The sequence below is a fragment of the Mustela nivalis genome (assembly GCF_964662115.1).
Source record: "Mustela nivalis genome assembly, chromosome: 2".
Lineage (NCBI taxonomy): Eukaryota > Metazoa > Chordata > Mammalia > Carnivora > Mustelidae > Mustela > Mustela nivalis.
The window spans coordinates 40,947,001-40,970,650 of NC_139021.1; the positions used below are offsets into that span (position 1 = coordinate 40,947,001).

The 23,650-nt window shown below is 38.7% G+C and overlaps 1 protein-coding gene across 5 annotated transcripts in view; it reads left to right on the forward strand.

The window, feature by feature from the left end:
- The window catches only part of LOC309860596 (DNA repair and recombination protein RAD54B), a 97,977-nt gene that overhangs the window by 69,134 nt on the left and 5,193 nt on the right, over positions 1–23,650 (forward strand). For 3 of the 5 annotated variants that reach the window (XM_082722860.1, XM_082722865.1, XM_082722863.1), the window contains 6 exons: positions 1,490–1,629; positions 5,164–5,454; positions 12,012–12,187; positions 21,447–21,708; positions 23,098–23,164; positions 23,349–23,549. In XM_082722860.1, coding sequence (XP_082578986.1) covers positions 1,490–1,629; positions 5,164–5,454; positions 12,012–12,187; positions 21,447–21,708; positions 23,098–23,164; positions 23,349–23,549 — 1,137 coding nt within the window. The remainder of the gene's footprint in view (positions 1–1,489; positions 1,630–5,163; positions 5,455–12,011; positions 12,188–21,446; positions 21,709–23,097; positions 23,165–23,348; positions 23,550–23,650) is intronic. The other 2 variants (XM_082722862.1, XM_082722861.1) reach the window with 2 other exon arrangements.

Consider the following 23,650-nt stretch of genomic DNA (forward strand, 5'->3'; position numbering starts at 1 on the left):
ACAAGTAGGCAGAGAGGCAGGCAGAGAAAGAGGGGGAAAGAGGCTCCCTGCTGAGCAGAGAGCCCGATGTGGGGCTTGATTCTAGGACCCTGGAATCATGACCAGAGCCGAAGGCAGAGGCTTAATTCACTGAACCACCCAGGTCCCCCTCATTCTGCCTATCTTTGTTAGTCATCATCATGGATGTTCATTTAAAGGCTTACTAACAAAATATATACCAACATAAATATATTTCCTCTAATTCTTTCTACTTTGGGTCCAAAAATTTAGAACTAACTAGATGTATTAAAAAAATTAATAAGCATTTGTCCTGGGGTTGACTCACTTAATTTTGAAGCAAGTAATCATTAAATTCTCCGGCATTGTGAAATTTATGTTGTCTGTGTTAATGAAGAAGTGCATTTTTATTCACTTCTTATATTATCTCATTTATATTTTTGGGCAACTTTTTCTTTTTTTTTTTTTTTAAGATTTTATTTATTTATTTGTCAGAGAGAGGGAGATCGAGAAAGCAAGCACAGGCAGGCAGAGGCAGAGGGAGAAGCAGGCTCCCTGCTGAGCAAGGGGGCCGATGTGGGACTCGATCCCAGGACCCTAGGATTATGACCTGAGCCAAAGGCAGCTGCTTAACCAACTGAGCCACCCAGGCGTCCCATGGGCAACTTTTCTAGTCCATTATTTGAATGGCCATCTGAAATTACAATGTTGGATTGTGCTAATTTACATGTTCTTTGGATGTAATTATTGAAACATGCCAATGTTTCTTTAAAAATTAGTTAGCAAAAGTTATTGAGTATGCAGTATATGCAGTGTATGTTAATCCATTTGTGTCAATCTTTAGGATTAGTGAAGATATCAATCTGATCTGAAACCTTTGAAAGGTAATAGGTGCCATTCACTGAGGGCTTACTAAATGTTAAATACTATGCTATAGTGTGCATACGCTGTCTTTACCTTTCACTGTAATACTACTGGGAAATTGATATCTTCCCACTTTTATAAGTGAAAAAGTTCTGAATTTAACTTAAAGAAGCACTTAAGAAGCTTGTCCAGAATCACACAGTTGTAATAATATTAAGAATCACTAAAAGTTATAGAACATTTATTGTGCTTTAGGTATTCTTCTTAGTATGTGGATCAATAATTTGATTTTCACAACCCTAGGAGCTGCATTTTATAGAAATAAACTGAGGTATGTGACTCACTCAGGGTCACTCAGAGAGTAAATGATACAGGTGGGATCTGATCCCAGGCTAGTCAGACTCCAGAGCCTGTATGCAGCCGCTATTGCTGAATTTAGTACACAGTTAAAACCAGAGTTACAAATTTATTTGGTTCTTAATAGTTTTTGTTCCACTGGATTTGGCTGCTCTTTCTCAGTGCTAAAGCCTTTATTTTAGTTCTTTTAGGGAGGAGAGTACAACTTTCAATAAATATCTGTGACTGTAAAACACAAATTTGACCTTTCATCACTTTTTTCTTTCTTTAGGTACTCCAGTTCAGAATGATCTTCAAGAATTTTTTGCACTAATTGATTTTGTAAATCCAGGAATATTAGGTTCTTTGTCGTCTTACAGAAAAATATACGAAGAACCCATTATTATATCGAGACAGCCTTCTGCTTCTGAGGTATAATTTACTGTTATAAAAAAGGTTAAAAAAAAGCAGTATGCCCAGGAAGGTCATCCACAAACTTGGGCATTATTTAATTCAGAAAAAATTAAATTAGTGAATTCTTTACTTTTCCCACAATCCTTCAGCTGAGTCTTCCTGCATTCTTTACTTTAGAAAATACCACATTAAAAAAAATCATAAGTAGGTACTTTATTAGGTACTTCACAAAGAATTAAAAATGGTAGTAAACATATACAAAAATATTCATTTTTACCAGTATTGAAAAAAATACACCAAAATAATAATAGAATAACTTTTATATTCTTCTACTGGTGTTTTAGTTGGCTCAGTTTACATAGGAATAGCAAGTAAAGATGAAAATACTGTCCTCTACTGTTGGGAATGTCAATTTGTACAACTGGAGAATAGTTGAGCAGCATGTATCAAAAGCCTTACAATTGTATATATTTTGTGGTGTGGCAATACCACTTTTAGGAATTTATTATAGAGAAATAATCGTAGATGTGCTTAAAGATTTTAGCTGTGATGTGTAAGGGTAAAAAAGTATAAGGAGGAGCTCAGTGGGTTAAAGCCTCTGCCTTCGGCTCAGATCATGATCTCAGGGTCCTGGGATTGAGACCCGAATCAGGCTCTGTGCTCAGTGGGGAGCCTGCTTCCCCTCTCTCTCTCTTTCCACCTGTCTCTCTGCCTACTTGTGATCTCTGTCTGTCAAATAAATAAATAAAATCTTAAAAAGAAAAAAAGAAGTATAAGGAAACAAATTGGAAACAGACATTTTTAAAGGTAGGAAAATGGTTAAAGCAGAGTCTTCATGTTGTATACACAATACTTCATTGAATCAAAATAATACCAATTCTAAGATGCATTTTTATTTTATGAACCACTAAGGAAAACATGCTATCAATTGTAGTTATAAGAAGTCATTGCTTATAAAAAGCAATCTATATCAGAGAAGTTAAAGTGTAAAAAAATATATGTCTCAGAATTAATAAAATAAGATACTCAGCAAATATTTATTGAGCATTTCCCATGAACTGTACAAAATAATAACTTATGAATATATTTAATAGCATGGAAAATATCCATCATACATTATTTGAAAGTAAAATCACATTCATTTATTTACTTAACACTTATACGTTAAACACCTGTAGCGGGCCAGATGCAAAGTGTTAGATGCTAGGGGATACAGTGAAGAGCCAAACTGACTGGTGCCTTGTTCCCGTGAAGCTTAAACTATAGAGAGCCTGTTTTGTTACAAACAGGAAATAAAAATAAAAATGAAGTGTGAAATACATTTATATATTGACAAAGAAAAAAGACTTGGGAGATAGATATAAAAGTTATGACAGCAGTGGTTGTTTCTATTTGATTAAAGTTGGTTTTAATTTTCTTAATTTACATAACTATATTTTCTGACTTTTCTCCACTGATCCTATTTTGTAATAAAAGTTGAAAATAGTTTTAACAGGGGAATTTTTTATGACTTTTTACACATGGGATTTATTTTAAGCTTCACTGTGAAGTTATGTATGCTCAAAAGAGAATTTAAACATATATTTCACTTATATTGTATTTTGACTTGAGGTACTGTGGTAAGAACTTAGAAACTAAAGGAAATAGACAAATTGAAAACAAACATTTTTTTAAAAAGAATTTATTTATTTATTTATTTGTCGAGAGTGAGAGAGAGAGAACACAAGTAGGCAGAGTGGCAGGCAGAGGCAGAGAGAGAAGCAGATTCCCCACTGAGGAAGGAGCTGGACGTGGGAGTCAATCCCAGGACCCTTGGATTATGACCTGAGCTGATGGCAGTGGCTTCACTGACTGAGCCACCCAGGCGTCCCTCTTTTTTTTTTTTTTTTTTTAATTATTAGATTATGTTAGTCACATCGTTAGTTTTTGATGTAGTGTTCCAAAATTCATTGTTTATATATAACCCCCACTGCTCCATGCAGTATGTGCTATACCCATTATCGGGTGAACACATTTCCCACTCCCCTACCCTCTAAAACCCTCAGTTTGTTTCTCAGAGTCCACAGTCTCTCATGGTTAATCTCCCCCTCCAATTACCCTCCTTCATTTTTCCTTTCCTTCTCCTAATGTCCTTCATACTATTCCTTATGTTCACAAGTAAGTGAAATCATATGATAATTGACTTTATCTGCTTCACTTATTTCACTCAGCATAATCTTTTCCAGTCCCATCCATGTTGATGCAAAAGTTGGGTATTCATTATTTCTGATGACTGAGTAATATTCCATTGTATGTATGGGCCACATCTTCTTTATCCATTCGTCTGTTGAAGGTATCTCGGCTTTTTCCACAGTTCGGCTATTGTGGACATTGTTGCTATGAACATTGGGGTGCATATGGCCCTTCTTTTCACTACATCTGATCTTGGGGGCAAATACCTAGTAGTACAATTGCCTGGTCATAGGATAGCTCTATTTTTAATTTTTTGAGGAACCTCCACACTGTTTTCCAAAGTGGCTGCACCAACTTGCATTCCCACCAAGAGCGTAAGAGGGTTTCCCTTTCTCCATATCCTCCAAAATTTGCTGTTTCTTGCCTTGTTAACTTTTGCCATTCTAGCTGTGTAAGGTGATATCTCAATGTGGTTCTGATTTGAATTTCCCTGATGGCTAATGATGAACTTTTTTTTCATGTGTCTGTTAGCCATTTGTATATCTTCATTGAAGAAGTGTCTGTTCATGTCTTCATGCTCATTTTTTGACTTGATTATCTTTTTTTTTGTGTTGAGTTTGAGAAGTTCTTTATAGATCTTGGGTATCAACCCTTTGTAGTGTCATTTGCGAATATCTTTTCCCATTCCATGGGTTGCCTCTTTGTTTTGTTGACTGTTTCCTTTGCTATGCAGAAGGTTTTGATCTTGATGAAGTCCCAAAAGTTCATTTTTGCTTTGGTTTCCCTTGCCTTTGGAGATGTGTCTTAAAAGAAGTTACTATAGCTGATATTGAAGAGGTTACTGCCTATGTTTTCCTCGAGGATTTTGATGGATTCCTGTCTCACAATGAGGTCTTTCATCAGAAACTAACATTTCTAATGAACAATGTGTAATGATTTTAAAAGAATTAGCTGTGCCTTTTGTCAGTGATTTATCATAGTTTTAATTTTAGGATCAATAACGTGTCAAAATACTTGCTTCCAAGAATTTGCTATTTGCTGAACTAGTTCTTTGTTGATGATTTTAAGATTATGTACCATGACAATCTTCATATAAAAGCTTACTTTTAGAATAATTTTTGTGTGTGGATTGTTGATTTCTGATGGTTCTCAATGGTGCCAATAGCCAAACAAGAATTTAGGAGACTGGTTTCATTTAATTAAATGATTATGCTGAACATTTAAAGAGATGATGGTTGGTTTTTCTATCTCATATTTAAAAAAAAAAATCTGAAGGGACATAATTAGTAAATGTTTTATTATTATAAGATGTTTAATATCCCTTTTAACTGCAAGTACTGTTTGTTTATAACACTTTTAAGTCTGCGAATTTTTTCGTAGGAAGAAAAAGACTTAGGAGAGAAAAGAGCAGCTGAACTTACTTGCCTTACTGGACTCTTTATCCTTAGAAGAACCCAAGAAGTCATTAATAAATATCTTCCACCTAAAATAGAGAATGTAGTCTTTTGTCGACCAGGAGCACTACAGATTGAACTTTATCGAAAGCTCTTGAATTCTCAATCTGTTAAATTCTGCCTTCGAGGATTGTTGGGAAATAGTCCTCATCTAATATGTATAGGAGCTCTTAAAAAACTGTGCAATCACCCCTGCCTGTTGTTCAGCTCTATAAAGGTAAGTAGCATGTGAGACTGTGTCAAGAATATAAGCTCAGGGTTTTGTATCACATGAATCTGATTGGTAGATTGGGCCAATCCCAGGAGATTGCATTTTTGGGTTTTCCAAAAACTTTACGGCTTCTCCTGTATTTTTCATCTGTACAGCTTATCCAGTCTTCTATTTGTTGAGAGACTGTCCATACTGGACAGAACTAGGAGTGAAATGGATGTGAGGCACTGCCTTTTAGAGTTTGCCCCATGCCCTTTGGTACTTGTCTAATAATTTGCTGTGATTTCTCTCCCTATTTTTTTTTTTTTAAGATTTTATTTACTTATTTGACAGAGATCACAAGAAGGCAGAGAGGCAGGCAGAGAGTGAAGGGGAAGCAGAGTCCCTGCTGAGCAGAGAGCTCGATTCGGGACTTGATCCCAGGACTCTGGGATCATGACCTGAGCTGAAGGCAGAGGCTTTAATCCACTGAGCCATCCAGGTGCCCCTCTTTCCCTATTTTATATAGCCAATCAGTTTTGTTTGGTGCAGACACATACAAAATTTACCATTGAAAATAACTTAATTTTTTACCCTTATAAAAGTAACACATGATACATACAATTTGTATGAAATTTACAAAATTCAGAAAATCAGAAGAAAATTAAAGTCATCTGCTGGTTAGAACGTAAATTGGTACAGCTGAGAGATAGTTGGCAATATAAAGATTTTATTTATTTATTTGACAGAGATATCCAAGTAGGCAGAGAGGCAGGCAGAGAGAGAGGGAAGCAGGCTCCCCACTGAGCAGAGAGCCTGATGCGGGGCTCGATCCCAGGATGCTGAGATCACAACCTGAGCCAAAGGCAGAGGCTTAACCCACTGAGCCACCCAGGTGCCCCAAATAGTTGGCAATATATATCAAAGACTTAACATTGTATATGTTTTGTGGTCTTGGCAGTATGTTTAAGAATTTATTATAAAGAAATAAAGCTCTCTAGCCAGAAAAAAACCCATATTTTGATATTAATAATCTTAGCCAGTACTTAATAAGCACTTGTCATGTAACAAATTAAATGCTTTTCTCATATTATTTTGCATATTTTTTATAAAACTTTGCGGAATAAGTATTTTATTACTCCCCGTTTTATGGTGAGAGAACAGGGACTAAAAAGTATGCATATATATAATCTGTCTCTAGAGAAATTTAATTTTTTTAATTTTAATTTAATTTAATTTAATTTTTTAAAAAATTTTTTATTTTTTATAAACATATATTTTTATCCCCAGGGGTACAGGTCTGTGAATCACCAGGTTTACACACTTCACAGCACTCACCAAAGCACATACCCTCCCCAATGTCCATAATCCCACCCCCTTCTCCCAAACCCCCTCCCCCCAGCAACCCTCAGTTTGTTTTGTGAGATTAAGAGTCACTTATGGTTTGTCTCCCTCCCAATCCCATCTTGTTTCATTGATTCTTCTCCTACCCACTTAAGCCCCCATGTTGCATCACCACTTCCTCATATCAGGGAGATCATATGATAGTTGTTTTTCTCTGCTTGACTTATTTCGCTAAGCATGATACGCTCTAGTTCCATCCATGTTGTCGCAAATGGCAAGATTTCATTTCTTTTGATGGCTGCATAGTATTCCATTGTGTATATATACCACATCTTCTTGATCCATTCATCTGTTGATGGACATCTAGGTTCTTTCCATAGTTTGGCTAATGTGGACATTGCTGCTATAAACATTCGGGTGCACGTGCCCCTGTGGATCACTACGTTTGTATCTTTAGGGTAAATACCCAATAGTGCAATTGCTGGGTCATAGGGCAGTTCTATTTTCAACATTTTGAGGAACCTCCATGCTGTTTTCCAGAGTGGCTGCACCAGCTTGCATTCCCACCAACAGTGTAGGAGGGTTCCCCTTTCTCCACATCCTCGCCAGCATCTGTCATTTCCTGACTTGTTGATTTTAGCCATTCTGACTGGTGTGAGGTGATATCTCATTGTGGTTTTGATTTGTATTTCCCTGATGCCGAGTGATATGGAGCACTTTTTCATGTGTCTGTTGGCCATCTGGATGTCTTCTCTGCAGAAATGTCTGTTCATGTCCTCTGCCCATTTCTTGATTGGATTATTTGTTCTTTGGGTGTTGAGTTTGCTAAGTTCTTTATAGATTCTGGACACTAGTCCTTTATCTGATATGTCGTTTGCAAATATCTTCTTCCATTCTTTCAGTTGTCTTTTGATTTTGTTAACTGTTTCCTTTGCTGTGCAAAAGCTTTTGATCTTGATGAAATCCCAATAGTTCATTTTTGCCCTTGCTTCCCTTGCCTTTGGCATTGTTCCTAGGAAGATGTTGCTGCGGCTGAGGTCGAAGAGGTTGCTGCCTGTGTTCTCCTCAAGGATTTTGATGGATTCCTTTCACACATTGAGGTCCTTCATCCATTTTGAGTCTATTTTTGTGTGTGGTGTAAGGAAATAGTCCAATTTCATTTTTCTGCATGTGGCTGTCCAGTTTTCCCAGCACCATTTATTGAAGAGGCTGTCTTTTTTCCATTGGACATTCTTTCCTGCTTTGTCGAAGATTAGTTGACTGTAGAGTTGAGGGTCTATTTCTGGGCTCTCTATTCTGTTCCATTGATCTATGTGTCTGTTTTTGTGCCAGTACCATGCTGTCTTGATGATGACAGCTTTGTAATAGAGCTTGAAGTCCGGAATTGTGATGCCACCAACGTTGGATTTCTTTTTCAATATCCCTTTGGCTATTCGAGGTCTTTTCTGGTTCCATATAAATTTTAGAATTATTTGTTCCACTTGGGAACAAATAATTTTTATTTTTTAAGGTTTTATTTATTTATGTGACAGACAGAGATCACAAGCAGGTAGAGAGGCAGGCAGAGAGAGAGAGAGGAGGAGGCAGAGAGAGAGAGAGGAGGAAGCAGGCTCCCTGACAAGCAGAGAGCCCGACGTAGGGCTCAATCCCAGGACCCCGGGATCATGACCCGAGCAGAGGCGAGGTTTAACTCCAAGTATGATTTTTAATGGTTGTATAATTGAACTTAGTATTTGAATAGTTAACAAACATAAGGCAGTTTCAGTATAGTGAGAGTTTTCTGTTTTGGAGTTGGAACTGGGTATCAGTCTCCGCTCTGCTGTTTACCAGTTCTTTAAGGGCAAATTTTAATCACGGTCAAATTATATCTGTGAGCCTTTATTTTTCTTATTTCTAAAGCAGAGACAATAATAACTTCCTGACGTTATTGTGGCAACTTGATGAAATAGTATGGAAAGAACCTAGCAGAATGCCTGGCCATCGAAGTTACACAGTAACTATTAATATTCTCTTATCCCCAGCTCATTCTTAACACTTTATTAAAACAACTTTTATAAAAACAAACAAAAAACAACCTTTATTCTTTTATTTTTTTTCTTTAAATAGTAAAATCGTAATTTGCAAACAAAACGAAAGAAAACCTCTGGGTGCTGCATTATGCTTGAGGTCATTAGTTTCATATTTCGAAAATGGAGTGTTCTACCAGAATTCTTCAAGTTTATCCTTAATGAGTTATATTTACATAGTTTATAGGAGAAGTCTATAACTCTTAAGTAGGTAGGATTATTAATCACCTTTTTAAGAAACATTTTATATACAGTTATAAAAATTAAACCCTTTGGGCATGGCGCCCAGCAGAAATAGAAGCCCCAAATTCTTCCTTAAAAGGTAGACTTTATCGTGGCCCAGAATGCATCAGTTAATTAGTAACAGACATAGGATACTACAAGCTTTAAAGAGGGTACATAATTTACAACCTGGCAAATAAAGCCTTTCCTCTAACATCAAAGCAAATGAGAATTGATGGAAAATGGCTGAAATGAGCCTTCCACATGTATAAGTACCCTTTAAGCAGTGCTTTTATAAATGTATTCCAGTTGAAACTAGTTTTTTCCCCCACTCAAGTTCAGTCAAGGTGATGGGTTTCTTTTCAGGAAATGTGAGTGGACTATAACCAAAAAAAGTCTAACTGATAATGGAAGGGTATTGACTATAGAGAGTCAGAAGAGCAAGTGCTGTGACTAGCTGATGTGAGAGGACTGACTGGTAAATCCCTGTGATGGAGTTCATACATCAGACTGTCCCAGTATAAAGATATTATCTATTAGTTGATTCTTAATTAGGGGTCTTATGCGTTATAATCTGGAAAGCTTTTAAAACTACTTTTGTCCAGGCCTCAATACATATAGACTGATTCAGAATCTGAGAGTAGGACCCAAGTATGAAGATATGGAAAAAGTGATTCCCCAAGGGATTCTGGTTATGTGTTTCTGGTTAACAACTTGTGCCATAAGATCACCATCTTCCTTGTCTTTTAATTTAATATTCACAAGACAACTTTCTGTTAATGATTTGGGTTGCCTTGTGGTTTCATATAACAGAATGCATAGACCAATTGGTTTAAATAGGCAGGTCTCCTTTGAAGGTCAATAAATTTATATTCTTAGTTTCTTAATTTGATGAGTATGGCTCATTTGCCTAGAGCTTAAGCATGTTGAGTTTCTGAACATGAAAATTTGTGCACTAGATCCTGGGTCTATCTGTGGTCCTTTGATGATCTCTCCAAGATGTTGACATTTTAGCAGACCTAATCCGAAGCAGCCAGCAACTGTCTCTTTCCCCTTCTATATCCCAGTAATATTAATATTTTAGGGCTTCAGGTATTTTTAATCAGGTGACTTTACCCAACTATTACTATATTTTGGGAATAAGCCAAATTAAAATTAGTACTTTGTGCCCAGCATCTTACACTAGAGGATTCACTGCCCTTAAGGTGTTCCTGGAATTATTATTATTATTATTTTTTTTAAAGATTTAATTTATTTATTTGACAGAGAGAGATCACAAGTAGAGATCACAAGTAGGCATAGAGGCAGGCAGAGAGAGAGAGAGGAGGAAGCAGGCTCCATGCTGAGCAGAGCACCCGATGCGGAACTCGATCCCAGGACCCTGAGATCATGACCTGAGCCGAAGGCAGCGGCTTAATCCATTGAGCCACCCAGGTGCCCCTATTATTATTTTTTTTTAAAGATTGATTTGCTTATTTGAAAGAAAGAGCCTGCATGTGAGCCGGGTGGTGGTGGATGGTGGGTGGTTGGTGGGGCTCTGGGGGAAGGGGTAAAGGGAGAGAGAGAATCTAAGAAGATTCCCTGCTGAATGTGGAGCCTGAGGTGGGGCTCGGTCCCAGGACCCTGAGATCATGACCTGAGCCAAAATCTGGAGTCCGATGCTTAATTGACTGAGCCTCCCAGGCACCCCGTTCCTGGAATTATTAAAGAGGGAATACAGTACACATGAAAACATAGGGAAATATAATAAAGTATATAGTTAACTTCCCAAATAAGGTCAAAGCCGAAGTGTACTTTGTAACTATAAAGTTTAAGAGTAAGTGTCTGCCACTTCCCCCAAAAAAGGGCTGTAAATAATAAGGTAGAACTTGCAATGGATCCTTAAGTATTTACAGGATTGAGATAATTGGACAGGAAAATGAGGAAGCATTCCTGACAGGTGGAGTAGGTTGAACAAAGTTTTAAAAACAGTGATAAATCCAGTAAGTGTGGAAGAAATTGAGGAGACCAGCCAGTCTCAGAAATTTAATCTAAAAAGTGCTGTAGGGGCACCTGGGTGGCTAAGTCGATAAGCGTTGGCCTTTGGCTCAGGTCATGATCCAGGTGTCCTGGGCTCCCTGCTCAGCAGGAAGACTGGTTTTCCTCTCCTAGTCCCCCTGCTTGTGTTCCCTCTCTTGTTAGGTCTCTCTCTGTCCAATAAATAAAAAATAAAATCTTTTAAAAAAATAAATGAAAAGTGATGTAGTTATTAATAAGTGTATTTCTGGTTAAGTATTCACATGTTAGCTAGGTACTTTTGGAGGAGGAACTTCAGAGATACTGATAACCATAAGCACTTTGGAATAAAATTATTCTAAAAACTGCTGGTAATATAAACAAAAATAGTATAGGTAAGATTACCTGATTACATATCTCTGTTAACTTAGGCAGAATTATTCCTTCGTGCAGAAGAAATTAAGATTAAGTAAACTCTTATGCTGGTTTCTGAATATAACCCAGGAGGTGCTGTGAGAAGCTCACAAATGTCGGAAAGAAAAATAACAGAGGGAAGGAGAGGAGAGAGAAAAAAGCAGCACCGGTGATGAGAAATCTCAGGGTTTTGGAGAAAACCAATGTTATACAATGTTTGGACCCCATTTTCCTCTCCTTTTTATTTCTCTGCTGTCCCTTCTCCTCTTCCCAAGGAACACATGGGCAGTAACGCTGCCCTTGTAGGGTGAAGATCATCCGCACTAGCGGACTGCATCAGGGTTGCTCTGTAATTAACTCAGTGGGAGGCAAGTTACCTTTTTCAAAAATGACCAAATCAGTAAGCTCTAAAGATGTACATAATAGCTAGGTTGGTCTTCTCAGGTAGCTATTCATCTTGACTTTCAACCCCATAATTTTAGCATTTTCCCCCCTCCTAATTAACAAACGTGAACCAGTGTTAACAGTTATCCTTTTGAATAGGAGAAAGAATATAGCTCAACTTGGGATGGAAATGAAGAAAGGACTCTCTATGAAGGCTTGGTAGATGTGTTCCCTGCTGATTACAACCCCCTCATGTTTACCGAGGAAGAGTCTGGAAAACTACAGGTGCTGTTGAAGCTCTTAGCGGTTATCCATGAACTTCGTCCTACTGAAAAGTAAGAGGTCAATTTAATAAACTTGCTTATAAATGCTCATGGAATTTTGGCTCAGGCTATGACCTTCCTTCCTCTCTTCCCTCCTTCTTTGGAGTCATGGTCTTTTTTAAGAAAAACTAAATCTAAAGCAAATACATAATATTCACAAAAACCCAGAGATATCTTTTGATATTTAAACACCTAATTTTTTCCTTAGTCTCTTTCAGAATCCTTTCTTTTTTTCTGGCCTTCAAATGTTCACCCTTCTTTGGGGTTTCTCTGTAGCCTTGTTCTCGCTGCAAACACCCTTTCTTGGTTACTTCTGTTCCCCATCATTTCACCTCTCAGACATACAGTATTTGACCCCAAGTCTGTATCTCTTGTCCAGCCCTGCCTTCTTGTTCCCGAGTCCTCATTTCTTACTGTTCAGTGGACATCCAAATCTCTCTTGATGTCATATCAGACTTTAAGCTACAGTTATCTCCAACATCATTATTTGCCATTGGAAACCTGATCCTTTCCCATCATTCCTTGGCTTGATGAATGGCAGCAAAATCCATGCAGAAATCTAGTTTTTCTAGACTCACTTTTCTTCTTCACTTACCCAACATTGTCAGTCACTAGAGTCTATTGATTGTTATTTTTTTTTTTTCTTAAAGATTTTATTTATTGATTTGACAGAGATCACAAGAAGGCAGAGAGGCAGACAGAGAGAGAGGAGGAAGTAGGCTCCCCAGTGAGCAGAGAGCCCTATGTGTGGCTCGATTCCAGGACCCCGGGATCATGACCTGAGCCGAAGGCAGAGGGTTAACCCACTGAGCCACTCAGGTGACCCTGGTTGTCATTTCTTAATTGTGGACTCCACCTCCTTTCTGGTACCAAGGCTTTTGTTCTGACTCTTGTAAATAATGATTTGGGTTATGATGGTATTTTCTAAATTACTTTCCTCTTTCAACCTTATTACATATCAACATGGCCCTAAATTACATTTCTATACAAATGTGAACGTATCACTCTCCTCAAAATCCTTCAAAGACTCCGAATTGTCTTCCAGGAATTTCTAAAATCTTCAGCACATTTGGCAAGACTTTTCACGATCTGGCGAATGCCTTATTTTCTGGTCTCATTTCCTACCACTCCTTCACACTTACCATGTGGTCCAGTCATACCACACTGACCATCACTGGCTCTGGTTTTTCACTGTCTGCTTTCACTTGTTGCAGATGCCTGTGCCTCCATGACCTTCACTTCTCATTCATCTGGCCAGCTTTTTCTCTTCATTAAGACTTAGCTCAGATACATTCTCCTTTTGGAAGACCCTGGCCTCAGACTGAGTTAGCTGTCCCTCTTTTTTTTCCAAGATTTTTACTTATTTCTCAGAGAGAGAGAGCACACAAGCAGGCAGGAATGGAGAGAGAAGCAGGCTCCCTGCCAAGTAAGGAGCCTGATGTGGGTCTTGATCCCAGGACCCTGGGATCATGACCTGAGCTGAAGGCAGCGGCTTAACCCACTGAGCCATCCAGGTGTCCCAGATGTCCCTCTTCTGTACCCACTTTGTATCCTGTAACCGCCTCTTACAGAGCTCTTCTCACATTGTATTATGATCATTAGTTTTCTTATCTATCAGTACTTATAGTACAGGGACTGTGTCTTATCTGTCTTTGTATCCAAACTATGTTTGTGAATTAAGGCAAAAATACATAGAAAAGATTGCAAAATAGTAATTACATTTAATTGTTAATGGATCTTGCTTAACCTCTTCAGAGCATTTATAATACCGTTTGACTTGTGGATATGGATGGTTTATTTTTCATAACAATGAAGGAATTAAGGAAACTTTCTGTGAAGTGTTTAATACATTTAATTAAAATGTTTTATTAGATAATATTTCACATGTGAATATGTGCAGATTGTGGGGACATATGGGTTGCTCATTTGATTAAGCAACAAGCTCTTGATTTTGGCTTGGGTCATGATCTCAGGGTCCTAGGATTGAGTCCTGAGTCGGGCTCCACACTCAGCATGGAGTCTGTTTGAGGCTCTTTCTTTCTCTCCCTCAGTCCCTCTCCCTACTTACTCTCTCTTTCTCAAATAAATAAATCTTAAAGAAATATGTGCAGATTTTGATCTAGTTTGAATTTATGAGTGTAAACTTTTACTCTGACCTAACTATTTGCATTTTTAAAAATTGGATCTTTTTTTCCTTCTTCTGAGGAGGAGGGGACAGGTGATGGTCATTGGACAAGGAATAATGAGTGAATAGTTTTAGAGGGAACAAGAAGAGATAAGACAATATGTGTGAAAATTTATCCTTGAAATGTTGGAAGGTTTCCTTCTTGGGAGGGGGGGAGAAAGGAATGATGAGGAAAAGCATAATTTAGAGGTAGAGTTGGGATAGGGTCATTTTTTTTTTTAAGATTTTTAAAAAATTTATTTGACAGGGCACCTGGGTGGCTCAGTGGGTTAAAGCCTCTGCCTTCGGCTCAGGTCATGATCTCGGGGTCCTGGGATCGAGCCCCGCATCGGGCTCTCTGCTCAGCAGGAAGCCTGCCCCCCCCCCCACTCTGCCTGCCTCTGCCTACTTGTGATTTCTGTCAAATAAATAAATAAAATTTTTAAAAAAAATTTATTTGACAGAGATCACAAGTAGGCAGAGAGGCAGGCAAAGAGAGATTGAGAAAGAAGGAAGCAGGCTCTTTGCTGAGCAGAGAGCCTGATGTGGGGCTCAATCCCAGGACCCTGGGATCATGACCTGAGCCAAAGGCAGAAGCTTTAACCCACTGAGCCACCCAGGTTTCCCAAGGGACAGGGTCATTTTGATTGCTTGTGGGTCCCTACAGAAACCATATCCTGCTTTGTCCCATGGGAGAAGCTGAGGCACTTCCATCAGTGGCAGAGGTTGGGTGTTCTGTTGCTTTATATTATCTGAAGAGATCCACAGCCCCTCTCCCCAATGCCCTTTTTACAATTGTGGTAAGATACACACAACATAAGTTTACCATATTAACTGTTGCTAAGTGTATTGTTCAGTACTGGTAGGTTCATTCACGTTGTTGTGCAACCAATCCCCAGAACTCTTTCATCTTGCAAAACAAATATCTAGTATCTAACAACCCCCCCAGTCTTGCCTCCCCCTTAGCTCCTGGCAGTCACCCTTCTACTTTCTGTCTCTGTGAAATTGACTATTCCAGGTACCTCATAAAAGTGGAGTCCTACGGTATATTGTCTTTCGTGACTGGATTATTTCACTTAGCTTAACATCATCGAGCTTCATCCAGATTGTAGCACGCATCAGATTTTCTTTCCTTTTAAAGGCTGTATAATAGCCCATTGTATGTCTTTTCCACATTTTGTTTATCCATTCATCTGTTAATGGGCGCTTGGGTTGCTTCCACCTTTCAGCTATTGTGAATAATGCTGTTGTGAACATGGGTGTACAAATATCTCTCAAGACCTGGCTTTTGGGGGCACGTGGATGGCTCAGTTGGTTAAGCATCCATCTCTTGATCTCAGCTCAGGTCTTGATCTCAGGGTCATGAGTTTGAGCCCTGTGCTGGGGTCAATGCTAGGTGTAGAGCTTAAGAAAAAAGCTCTAAGAAAAAAAGAAAAAGGACCCTGCTTTCAGTTCTTTTGAATATATACCCAAAGTGGAATTGTTGGGTTATTTGGCAATTCTTTAAAAAATTTCTTGAGGAGGCGCCTGAATAGCTCAGTTGGTTAAGTGACTTGCCTTCGGCTCAGGTCATGGTCGTGGAGTCCTGGGATTGAGTCCCGCATCTGGCTCGGTGCTCTGCAGCGAGTCTGCTTCTCCCTCTCATCCTCTCCCTTCTCATGCTCACTCTCTTTCTCTCAAATAAATAAATAAAATTTAAAAAAAATTAAATTTCTTCAGGAACCACCCTACTGCTTTTCATTGCAGCTACACCATTTTACATTCCCTCCAACGGTGCATAAGGTCTCTAATTTCTCCACATTTTCACAAACATGATGATCTTCTGTTTTTTTGATAACAGCCATCCTAATGGATGTGAGATGGTATCGCACTGTGGTTTGAATTTCCATTTTTCTGATGATGAGTGATGTTGGGCAACTTTTCAACTATTTGCTGGCCGTTTGTATATTTCCACTGGAGAAATGTTTAGTCAAGTCCTTTGCCATTTTCTAATTGAGTTGCTTTTCAGGTGGTGAGTTATGGCTAACTGGGTGTAGAGAGACCAGGCTTTCCAGGACTGGGCTGCCTATGCACAAACATTCTAAGCCTTTAAAGATATGTAGCTAAAAGTAATGGTGTTTGGTTTCAGGGGTAGTATTAAGTCTTTGCTGTAACTGCTGTGTTACCATTAACTTGAACCAGACAGTTACATTTTAGGTCTTCAGGAAGAACTCTTCTAGCACATACAGTGTTTTTGTGCAGGTTAAGATGTATTAGAACTGGGTGGAGGCATATCTGAGAACTCTTGACCAAGTTTTATGGAATTTTAATTTTTTAAAGATTTTATTTATTTATTTGACAGAGAGAGAGATCACAAGTAGACAGAGAGGCAGGCAGAGGGAGAGGGAGAAGCAGGCTCCTTGCTGAGCAGAGAGCCCGATGTGGGGCTCGATCCCAGGACCCTGAGACCATGACCTGAGCAGAAAGCAGAGGCTTAACCCACTGAGCCACCCAGGTGCCCCTATAGAATTTTTGAAGAGGAAATTTCAACTATAAAAACACTTATTTTCCCTTCTGGTTGTTGCCTTCAATGCACCTGGCTTCAAGGCTTGGCTAGCCAGAGTTAATGCTGCATTGTAGCCTCCAAGCATCACTTGGAGGGAGACTTGTGCTGGGGGCCCCTTGCACTCTACCTGACTGCCTTGGCTACAGATTTCAGCTGCTTTAGGGGACAGTCTCATGAACATAAAAATAATAGCCTTGTTTCAAAGTGGTATGTACTTGTGTGTGTGTGTATGTGTGTGTCCGTCTGAAATTCTTTACCAAGACAGTCACCTCTCCTGTCCATCTACATCTAGCCTTGTAAGAACTTGTTGGGGGAAAATATTAAGCCACAATTTTTTTTCTGTTTAGTGAAGTTATATAGAAAAAACTATGTTTAGATAGTGTTATTCATCCCTGTACTATTGCCAGGTGAACTGGGGAAACCTTCAGGCCCTAAAGCCTCCATTTTGCCCACCCTGGGACGTTACCGGAGGCTCTCAGTCTTGTCACAGTAAAAGAATTTGGGACGGTCTAGACACAGTGGTTGAATGTAAATAAAGTTGAATGTAAATGAAAAAAAGTGTAAATAATGAAAAGTGGTTGAATGTAAATAAAATTTAAAAATGTAAGTAAAGAGTTTTTAAAGTGAGAGTTCACTCTGGAGATGTGAAAGTGGGTGAGCTCAAGGGAGAAATTTGGATTTCTATCTTTTATTGACAATTGTTATCTGAGGGGTGGAGCATTTATTATTTGGAGAGGGGGTTTCTTTGGGAGCAGGATTTCATACCTTTTCTCCCTTACCTGGTCAGGTTCTCAGACCTTCTTTGTTTTGGCCTGTCTGGTTTGATCTGGCTTCTTGTGGCTTTGTTTGTGGAATGTTGCTAGGTTACTAGCTTTCCTGGTAACAAGTCTTGACCACCACCCACCCTCCTCATTCCCTCCAACCTTTGCTGGCCTCCAGGCACCTAAAAAGCCTGTTAAAGCCTAACTGCTTTCTGTAACAGTAATAGAAGAGGAAGAAGAAAAAGAAGAAAAAATGATTGAAATAATAGTATAGGAATTGTGGTAGATTGCAAAAATTGTCTAAGTTCTCCTCCATGTATCCATGTTCCTTTGCTAGATAGTTTTGAGTGATTTCCCACTGTGACTCTGAGCTCAGCCGTATGACTTGCATTGGACCATGCAGTGTTGGCAAGTGTAGCACAAAAAGGAACTCGCAGAGATTTTGTGCACTGGGGCTCGTCCTCCCTTGGGTTCCTGGAGCGTTTCTGTCACCACGTGACTAAGCTTTGGCTGGCCTGGTGAGAAGGTCAGCTGGTCCCCAGTTGACCAGGCAGCTCACTGCAGATACTTGAGTCAGCCTAGCCACAACTAGCAGAGGAACCTGTTAGCTGTGTCCAGCCTAAATTGCCAACCTCCTGTTATTATTTATTTATATATTTATTTATTTATATATAAAAAATAGGCTCCATGCACAGGGTGGAACCTAGTTTGGGGCCTGAACTCATGACCTTGAGATTAAGACCTGAGCTGAGATCAAGAGTCAGACACTCAACTGACTGAGCCACCCAAAAAAACAAAATTCAAACAAGTAAGTTTGAAGATCTAATTGGTTTTTATTCATGAGTCAGGCAGCATCCCATCTAGCAAGAAAGTAGAGGAGAGCTCTGCTGAGCTTAACTAATGAAAGGTTTTTGAAGGCAGAAAGGGGGGTGGGAAGGAATTTATTAGCAAGGAATCATTATTTAAGCAGGGTTGCCATCCCAAGGGGAGGGGAAGGGATCTATCAGTAAATTTCCTAGTATAGACCAGGAAATTCCGTGTAGACTGGTTGAAGGTTACATTCCTGAGGGACTTAAAACTGCAATTAGGTTAGTTATTAAGTCTTGGTTTCTGACTTGGGGTCTTGACCTAAGTGATGCTGTTTTGGGTCTGGGTGTTCTTTTTAATACTACAGTTTGTGAGCTAAATATAAAAGAAATTGTTTTTATTTGAAGACACTGAATTTTGGGATGGTGTGTTATGTAGCAAAAAGTAACTGGTACAGAAATACAAATTGAAAATGTTGGATTATCCATTCCTTCATAGCATAGATCATTTAAAAATTTTAACTTTAAAATTTGTTTTATTTTTTTAGATTTCTACTGCTAATAATGTATATATGTAGAAGAAATATTCTTGACTTTATTTATTTATTTTTGCTTAATTATTGAACTTCAGTTATTGTAATAAATACTAGTTTTACTTTTTATATTATTTTATGGTTTATGGTTTAAAATTTTATTTTTTGAGATGTTAAAAGGCTCCTAATAAAGCAGAAGTCCCCAGTTCCTTTCTCCCTCTGCCTCCAGTTTCTCAGTACAACGGCCGGCTCGCCCAGTGTGTTGACAGCTCAGTGCTGTTTCCTGGGTTTCACTGTAGTAGCTTCCTAAGAAAGAAGAGATGGGCGGTAAATCGGTTTTACTGGGGGTAAATCGTTTTTACTTCCTGTGTGTCTGAAACTTAGTCCTTGACTGACAACTTCGTGTAGTTGTAAAATTCTCAAGTGAAATCGTGTTCTCTTAGAATTTTGAAGGGGGTACTTTACATATCTTCTAGCTTTCCAGGTTGAGAAGTATGATGCCTTTCTGATTTTCATTCTTTGCATGTGACTTGTGTTTTCAAAGTCCAGAGTGCTAATCACTACACCATGGCACCACCACAACCACCAATTTTCTTCATGAGAGCTCTAGCAGCTTTTCATTTCTCGTGCTTTGAGTTACAATCTTGATGTGCCTTAATATGGATCATTTTTTCACTTATTGAGCTGGGTGCTTTAGTAGGTCCTTTCAATCTGAAGACTTCATGTCTGGGAAATATTTTCTTTCTCTCAAAACAATTTCTTTTGTTTTCTTTGGAATTTTTGTCAGATATTGAACCTCATTAACTGATTCTCTAATTCTTTTATCTTTTCTCTCCTAATGGATATCACTTTTTTTTTTTTTTTTTTTTAAGATTTTACTTATTTGTTAAAGAGAGAGCACGAGCAGGGCAGAGGCCCAGAGGAAGAGGGAGAAGCAGACTCCTTGCTGAGCAGGCAGCGCAGTGGGGGCTCAGTGTCAGGACTCCGAGATCACAACCTGAGCCAAAGACAGACACGTTACTGACTGAGCCACCCATGTGCTCCATCACTTTTTCATTTTTTCATCTGTTGCCTGGCATCATCTCTTTTTACTGTGTTCCAACTCTCCTGTTAAATTTTTATTTTGGTTGTCATTTAAAAAATTTCTGAGATACTTTCTGATTCTTGATGGTTCTTTTTTATTGCCTCCTCTTCTTGTGAATGCTGTTTCTTACTTGAGGATATTAATTATTTTCTTAAAGTTGTCTCCTCTTTCCTCCATTGCTCTGTTTTATACAGGTTTCTTCTTTTCTGTTTATTTCTTTTGGTTTCTATTTTTCATCTTGGAGCCGCACCTCAAATAGTTGTTGATTCTTGGTGTTCATTCATATTTAAGTGTGATGCAGTAAAACATTAATTGAACAGTCTGTGTATCGGGGCAGGGTGGTTGACTGGTGGCCCTCCCTGGGTAATTAGGCGGTGAGCTGGCTAGACCTTTTCTCTGTGGTCATTTAAATCATCCCAGAGATGAATCTTCCAGTACCATCTTTTTGGGGGTGGGATGTGAGAGGGATGCCAAGGCTATAAGTATTCTGGTAGTTGGCAACAAAAGAGAACTGCAATCTTACCATTCCGTATGTAGATGTTCATTTTGATCTGTTACTATTTCCTTTCCTTCTAGAGTTCCCTGGTCTCAGTTTTTTTTTTTTTGTTTGTTTGTTTTTGTTTTTTTTCTTCAGAGAATAAACACACTAGATGAGAAAGAATAGTTTGTTGGTTACATGGGAGTAGTGGATGGGTTCCAGTGCTCTAATATTAGCTGTAGTCTAAACTCCTTCCTCCTGAGGTGTCTTAAGATTCTCCGATGTGAATAAACTTGCGCTTTTTTTTTTTTTTTAATTAGAATCTCCCTCTTTGGATTTTACATTTTCTATACTCCCTAAGCAGGTCACCATTCCATTTCTCTCTGTTTTCACATATAAATATCTCTTTGTTTTATCAAAGGCTATGTTATTTCTCTTTCTCATTTTGTTGTTTTTAGGGTGGCTTCAGAGAGGTGAAGAAAGCAGAAAGGTCTTTATTCCATATTTTAAAGTTGGAAGTCTCTTAGATGTTGATATAAAAATTGAATTTGAAGGAGAACCTGTGTTTTAATTATATAAGGTCATTGCTGCATGTTTTATAAATATCACTGATAGTATCACTGTAGTATTTTCCTTCAGTTAAAAAATCCAATATTGCGGGGCGCCTGCGTGGCTCAGTGGGTTAAGCCGCTGCCTTCGGCTCAGGTCATGATCTCAGGGTCTTGGGATCGAGTCCCGCATCGGGCTCTCTGCTCAGAGGGAGCCTGCTTCCTCCTCTCTGTCTGCCTCTCTGTCTACTTGTGATTTCTCTCTGTCAAATGGATAAATTAAATCTTAAAAAAAAAAAATCCAATATTGCTTTGAAATTGTATATAAAGACTCTTTCTTTTTGATTTCCAGGGTGGTGTTGGTATCCAACTATACACAAACCTTGAATATTCTACAAGAAGTATGCAAGCGTCATGGATATACTTATACGAGGCTTGATGGACAAACACCAGTCTTTGAAAGACAGAAAATTGTTGATGGCTTCAATAGTAAATACTCTTCTGATTTTATTTTTTTGTTAAGTTCCAAAGCTGGTGGTGTGGGACTTAACCTCATTGGAGGATCTCACTTAATTCTCTATGACATTGATTGGAATCCAGCCACTGATATCCAGGTATGACTATTTGTGCATTAGAGAAACAGTATAGAATGCAAACTGGGGATCCTGTTCCTGCTGGGGATTAGGAGGTATGATGCGGATGGTGATAACTGCTGTGTGTTAGGGCCTTACTTTCTTTTAGGCACTCTGCTAAATGCTTTACATCTATTTAATCTTCACCATAGTCCTGCAAGTGTGGATATTATTAGACCTAGTTTACAGATAAAGAGATGGAAGCTTGTTCTGAGCCACATAGCTTATGAGAGGCAGGGCCAGGATTCAGACCCAAACCTGTGTATCTCTTGTCTGTACTTCACTGCACAGTTGGGCCTTTGGGATGCCCATGACTACTAGGGAAAGGCAATAATGTGTTGTAGATGCAATTATCAGTGTTTGTGCAGGGTATAGTAAAGATACTAAGCTAGCTTATGTAGGAAAATATTTTAGAAGGAGCTTTTGGTTTTCTTTAGAATACAGTCCATCGGCATGTACCTTCAGATTTCTACCTATGGATTTGCACCTCATTTGGTGTCTGTGTTGGGGAACCCGAAGACAACCTTCAGGTTCAGTGATTACTAGAAAGACTCATAGAACAAAGAAAAACAGCTATCCTTATAGTTATTGTTTATTACAGTGAAAGGATACAGTCTAAAATCAGTAAAGGTAAAAGGCCCATGGGGATTTCAGGACACAAGACGCGCAAGCTTCCAGCTGTCGTCATCCACTGACGTTGTAGGGATGATACTTAATTCTGCCAGCATCCGTGAGTGACGATACCTGTCGAAGTACTGCCGTCTGGAGAAGTTCGCTCAAGTCTTGGTGTCCAGAGATTTTGTTGGAGGTTGGAGTACCAGTGTGACTGACTAAGTTGCTCTTATCACAGGGGCTTAGAGTGTATCCCCAGGAGCTGGTGGAAGGTGAGACTTGTCTTTAGAGTGTGTGGGGTTTGAACACTAGCTCTCTACACTATCACTAATAAATTGTGAAACCACAGGAATCTACCGATAGCCTGAATTGATTAGGTATCCTAGGGATTCCTTAGGATTAAGTCAGTAACTACTTGGACTGGGAAGAAACCCTCCACATCCACGCTATACTTGGTTCTTTGCATTCTTGCTGTCCACACTTGCTGTCCTAGTCTTTGATGCAAAGAGATGCTCTCACTGTTGTGTGAGACACCCTGCAACTATTTTACAGTATGACAGTGTGTGTTTACCCATCCCTTTATTTATCTCAGGAGAAAAATGTGAGGTGGGGAATGCTTGGGTATGCTGGGCTTTGCTTTCTGAAGCTTTAAGTAAGATCTAGAATTCCTAATCTTAGGTGTCTTAATACATATTGTTTATGTGGACAGGGTTATTGGTTCCTACTGTACTCTCTGAATTCTCTTTTTATTTTCTACAGGCGATGTCTAGAGTATGGAGAGATGGTCAGAAACATCCTGTACATATTTACAGACTCCTAACCACAGGTAATAACCCTTCAGTGTGGAAAAAAAATGTAGTCTCCTTGAATAATCAGACAAAAATTTTTTGGGGGGTTAATCTGTGCTTTGAGATCAGGAATATTATTTATTAACTAGTATGCTAACATGTTTTACCCTACAAAACTAACAGACTTAAAGATCTGAAGGAGAATCAATGCTTTCTCTTTAGGTACAATAGAAGAAAAGATTTATCAAAGACAGATCAGTAAGCAGGATCTTTCTGGGGCAGTCGTAGACTTAACCAAGACATCTGAACATATCCAGTTTTCAGTAGAGGAGCTAAAAAATTTGTTCACCTTACATGAAAGTTCACATTGTGTTACTCATGACCTGCTTGACTGTGAATGTACAGGAGACAAAGAAGGTACAGGTTGGTTGTATTTTAATTGTGTTATGATGGTGAAGTTAATTTCTTTCTCTTTGGCATTTGAAAACATTTAAATACAGAGTAACTAAAATATTTACCATTGG